Source organism: Adiantum capillus-veneris, chromosome 6, assembly GCF_014529385.1.
Source record: "Adiantum capillus-veneris isolate H3 chromosome 6, ASM1452938v2, whole genome shotgun sequence".
NCBI classification, from domain to species: domain Eukaryota; kingdom Viridiplantae; phylum Streptophyta; class Polypodiopsida; order Polypodiales; family Pteridaceae; genus Adiantum; species Adiantum capillus-veneris.
The window spans coordinates 20,267,579-20,273,342 of record NC_140936.1 but is presented as its reverse complement, the minus strand read 5'-3'; the positions used below and the strand labels follow the sequence as shown (position 1 = coordinate 20,273,342).

Genomic DNA, 5,764 nt, shown 5'->3' with positions numbered 1-5,764 from the left:
ATGAGCTTGCACGTTCGACGATCATGTTACACCTTGGTGAGTTTGTTTATCGCATTGGTTTGGATGCATGTACAACTAGAGAGTTATGGCAAAGATTGTGCAATGCTTTTGGCACAAATGAGTCTAGAGAGATGCCTACAGTCAAAGGACGATCTTGCAGACATAGAGATGTTGTGTGTTGGCATTGTGGTCATACAGGGTATGTACGTAGGTGTTGTTTTTGGCGGATGAGACAACGTAGGAGACAGCACAAGAGGGATGCTATCACTTTGGATGATGTGGGAGCAGATGTAGCGTATGTGGCTACGCATGACAGAGATGTCGACTTTGCTTCCATGTTTACTCTTGATTTTCTTATGTCAGTTTTTGACGACACATTACCTTCGCATTGGATACTAGATGTGAGTGTTAGGCCCTCACGTCACGCCAAGTCGTGAGTGGTTTAACACATATGCTAGTGGTATGCTTGTACATATGTGTCTAGCTAATGGTTCAGTGCATGACATAGTTGGTGCAGGAGATGTCACACTATCATTGCCGAGTGGTGCATCATATGTGTTTCAAGATGTACGCCATGTGCCAAGTTTGACACAGATCTTGATCTATGTGAGTCACTTACGAGATAGTGGATGCCAGGTAGTGCTGGATGATCACAGTTTCTGATTGCATCGTGGATAGCTAATCATAGCTAGAGGTGCTAGTGTTGGCTAGATTCATGCGATGCGAGTATTTCATGTGCGAGACGGCACAGTTTTTGTGAGTACGCAGCCATGCAGAGAGATGAGGCATGTCTCCTTTGTGGATAGGTTGCATGATGCTCTAGTTTGTGAGCATGTTGATCCAGTTGTGCAGACAGTTGTGCAACAGCGCATGTCATTCGTGGATACGATGATGGATATGGATGACTTGAGTGCTGAGGATTCAGCCGTGATTCAATCATTCATGGATATGCTTAGGCCAGAGGTTGATGTATGTGAGTTAGAGCTAGGCATTGCTCTTACCACACAGGCTTCAGGACAGACAGATTGCTACAGATGGAAGACGTAGCGTCCCTGCAAAATACCCCGAATAGCATGATGGAAACAACAAAACACCGCAAATACGCATACCTGACAAAGCCTGTGAGCATATAATCAAGTCGTACATGAACAGAGAGAGATAGAGAGCGAAAGAACACGTGCAGGCGCACCTCCTAGAGCGGAGTGCTACGTCGGCACAGCGAGAGAGAAGAGAGGAGAGGAGAGAACAAGACACAAGCACTGAGTACAATCTCCCCCCGTGCAAGAGTGACCCTTTCCCTCTTGCACGTATTTCATTTATAGATTTCTTCAATGGTCAATGTGAGTACAAACTGGCCGGCCGGTCATAAATGGCCAAAGCTCATAAAGAGCACTTGAATAATAAAATGTACAATATATATTGCCAATCGCATAGGCCTAGCTCGGTCTAGTCTTTTCCACCTATCAACTGCAATAAATCATAAAATATCATTTCTATAACATACCTCTCCGTTGGAAAGCAACTGTCCTCAGTTGCGAAGATAAAAATCTGCAAACAGTACTTGTCAAAAACAATGATTAGAAATCTGTATCAAATAGTAAAAGAAAAAAAATCCATAAAATTAGACACATTGGTTATGCCTGCCGTCATCCACATACTACCTATTCTAGTGTCCCATACCATTAGAATAAGCAGTATATGTCATACCCTGGTGAATCAGGATATCATTGGTCACACTCATCATTAATCTCATAATGTCAAGTCTCATCATATAAACACTACCATAACAATCAACAGATACCAAATCCCAATCCAATTCCAATTCTACAATATAAGTCCAAATCCAAACCACTGTCATTATGTACCCGGGTAACAAAATCATACCAGTTACAGTGGTGGCCAACCACTGCAGCATGATTTCGTGATCGGTGTTGCCTCAACCGGCGAGTCTACACCAATAAGACGTGCTGCCTAGATCGGCGAATCTGCACTAATGCTGCCTATATCGGCGAATCTGCATTTACCATTGTGACTTTGCAATTTGTTAGTGTGCTGCCTAAATTGGCGAATCTGCACAGATAACTGGTGTTGCCTAAATTGACGAATCTACACCAAGACGAGCATTTACACACTGCCTAAATCGGCGGATCTGTGTGCATGTGACCAATAGACTAGGCAGGGCATAAAAACATTAAAAAAATGTACTACCTGTTTCACACCATATTGGAGTAAGATTGAGTAACAAAGTACTGACAAATTGATATTTAACTGAAAGCACCGCGACTCACGTGAGTAGCTGCATATCTCAATGTGAAATGATCACAATAGCAATTTCGTTTAATACAAGTATTGGCACAATGTTAGAGAATGCAAGTAATGAAAAGAGCCATGCCTTCTTTCAAGAAATAAATGGTAATCAAGCTGATAAGTAAGCTAGATGTGTTGAATTTATGTAATGTTGTTGTTCTTTGTGGAATGGTATTAAGAAATATGTGTAGCACTATGAGTATCTGAGAGAGTGTTATCAGTGTATAATTACTTGTGTTTCTGGGAAGATTTTCCAAAACCCAAAATGAAATTGCGGAGAGAACTTACCTGGTTGCTCTCTATAAATCATTAGACTCTGGATGATGTACTGCATCTGAAATATGTAATAGTCTGTGCGTGGGGAGAGAGATACAAGTGGGAGAGAGCTGTAATTAGCAAAAGTCATTTACAATGATGAGCCTCTGATTAATCAAAAAGTGAGATGGAATCAATATATTGTAGATTGTTATTGTTTGAATAAATGGAGTAGTCCCCTTGATATCGCAAGTTGTTGTCTCTAAGGTGCTTAACATTGTAAAATTTATTATTTATAATTGTTAAAGGGCATTGACTAGTGTTTAATTATGATATCACGAGCATACATCAGGTGAAGGCCCTATTATAAATAGTAGATTGGTCCATGAATAAAGAAAACAATGCAAAATTGATTTGACCTTAGTTGCTCTTTCGGAAATTGCCAATCAGACATCAAAATATGTAAAAGAATATGCATCAAGAAAATGTCTGGCAAGACCAAAATCTTAAGCTTCTCTTCTAAACTTGTACTAGGTATGTAGTATGAGAGTCTGCAACTTATACAAATTACCTAGAAGAGCAAACTAATACAGTCCTTTATGGATATAATACAATGTCTATATAGAAAAGTGAACTACAATCAGCGTCATTGTCGTCAAGTCCCGTAGATGCCCGACATTGGGCGTCGTCGCAAAAGGTATTGCATTTGTCACCTAAGATTTTTGTCGATCTCCGCTTCTGTAAGTAGTCTCGGGCGGGGGGGAAACTGTTGTGGAGGGGTCAGATGCAGCAGACCAGGGGAACGAGCGAGAAAAGGAATGAAATAAAATGTTACATTTAAGGCTTTCAAAGGACAAACTGATACAATCCGTGTGGATCTGATCCAATGTCAGATGCTGCAGCACCGCAAACAACACCCCATATCAACAGGGCCCATGTAATTGGTTTTGTAAGGGGAAGACTTATTTTTCAGTTGCTCCCTTTATTCCAACTGACTGATTTAAGGCTTTGCTATCATCTGCCTTTGTAGGTACAGAAGCCGGTACAGTGGGCTTAACCTTATCTGTGCCAACATCATAGCCTTGATCTTCAATCTACTTGTTTGAGACCATTGTTGTAGTTGTATGGGAAGAAAGAGAGAATTTAAAATCATGTAAATGCGTCCAGCGATGGCCCAAGGGGGGGGATGCCTTGGCCAACGAGACAGTGGACGCATGTTGCAAATCTGATGAGGGTTTCATGGAGGTTGAGGGAGCGTGGGCGATCATGCGGTACTCAAATGTGTGATGTCTTTGGATGTTCGGAAGGATATACTAATTGATTGGCATGGAGATCATCCCCACACAAACTTTCATGGAATGTTTGAGCTCATAGATGCTGGGTTTTACTTGGAGATCCCCACTCACCTGTTTCGATGCCAAACATAATGGGACTGTTGATGCTGTACTTGAAGATGAATAAAATGTAGAAGCTAAGGAGAACTGCGACTATCAAACTTGCACCATAGTATAATTAACAATTCCAAAATATGTTAATTTTGTGTTAGTAATTTGAAATAAAATAAAAGACTATGTTTTCTGTTGAGAATTTGATTCAAGATTAGTGTGCGATCACATATTTAGAACATACAGTGTTAGCACTTTGATTCAACAATCGCAAAATAAATTAAATGAAGCTGGAACACAAATTAAAAGTTAGCCATAGCCCTGCGAAAATGGAAATGTGACAAAATGTTGCAGTCCTAACGAAATAGCACAGATAGACAAAAACCACGAACAAGACAGAAAAAAAATGTAGGTAAGGAGATCTGATTGGATTTTATAGTGCAATGTGGGAGACAAAACTACATTGAGGACTGACAGACGTCTACGATGATTAACCGTGACTGATTGGACAAACAACCCAAAAGTAATTTGATCTTGAACTGCCTTTGCCTAGAAGCTTTTATTTATGACAAATTATTTGTTAGCTAGAGCTAGAATTAGGGATGAGAATATAGATTTTTGGTGCGTCAAGAAAATGCCTTACAAAACCATCTACTTAAGCCTCTGGATATTAACTGGGAGGAGGTAGGATGGGAGTTGGTATCTTATACAAATTACCTAAACTTGACAAAACAATGCGTAGACAGTCGGTGAGTGCAGACCGCAGTAGTTGCAATCACATATTTCGACATAAATAATAAATCATTACATAATGAAAATCATTGAAATCATAGGAGAAAGGGATCAACGTTCTCCTCGGTAGGTATAGCAATCATGGATGATGAGGGTTCCGTAAAGACTGCTTGATAAGCTTCATCATTGCCATAAATGGAGAAAGAGGTATCCACGAACTTGCTCCATGCATCATCAAAGCCCATGTCCCCCGACGTGCAGCAACACTACAGGAAAGGCAAGCTCCTCAATCTGTATGTGTGTGTGTGTGTGTGTGTGGTTGGGCACCAATATGCATCACCTAAAGTCAATGTGGGCAGCTCATGGCCGCAGGGATTTTGACATCAGATTGGGCTGTTGTGATGGCTATGTGATGTTGGCGCAGTAAGGGCAGCCCACAAAAGGTGTGGCGGTGGAAATGGCCACAGTAGACACGTCTGCAGGTGCTGCAACAGCTTTGACTTCAACCAGGTTGATGATTGTCATGGCCGCAGAGGTGGTAGCGTAGGAGGCATGCAGGTGCGTACGGTGAGTAGGATAAACCATGAAGCTGCCAGCAACAATAGACTCCATGGTTTTCAGGTCGCTGGCCACCCAAGTGTTCCTTGATTAGGTTGATTACATTGCACGGATATCCTCTGAGAGGCCGCTAATTTACGGTTGGATCTGCATTCTCATGGCATGTAAGAAGCTTTCCACCTTTAGAGAGAGCAGAGCAGGCTGCTTTTCAGTGAGCCCTCACAAGCCCTCACAAGCTACACCTTATGGAATTCCACAGAATGAGGCCATGGATACGAGGGCCTGCTACAGTGAGCTTCGTCAAGATCAGCCGTGCAAGAGCTTTTTCAATTTCTGCCGCTGTAGAGCTTGTCAATGTCTGCCGCTGCAGGCAGAGGAGAGAGAGAGAGAGACAAACCAGATGAGAGAGATGGATGACGATTGAACTAAGGTAGAGAGAGAGAGTTGTGACTAGTGGGTTGGGGAGAAGGTGAGTAGCTATTGCATGGCTGCTGCATGGTGCTTGGAAGTGAGTGATCTGGGAGCGA

General features: G+C 41.9%; 1 protein-coding gene across 1 annotated transcript; it reads right to left on the bottom strand.

Moving 5' to 3' along the window:
- Positions 1–4,818: 4,818 nt before the first annotated feature.
- LOC147455228 (uncharacterized) lies at positions 4,819–5,291 on the bottom strand. Its single transcript, XM_086515225.1, has one exon. It carries the CDS (start codon positions 5,289–5,291, stop codon positions 5,085–5,087), a length of 207 nt encoding a protein of 68 aa, XP_086371351.1. The 3' UTR covers positions 4,819–5,084.
- Positions 5,292–5,764: the final 473 nt, after the last annotated feature.

Bases quoted from the DNA above. Each gene is read 5' to 3' on its own strand.
- LOC147455228 (XM_086515225.1), bottom strand. From the start codon at position 5,291: ATGGAGTCTATTGTTGCTGGCAGCTTCATGGTTTATCCTACTCACCGT.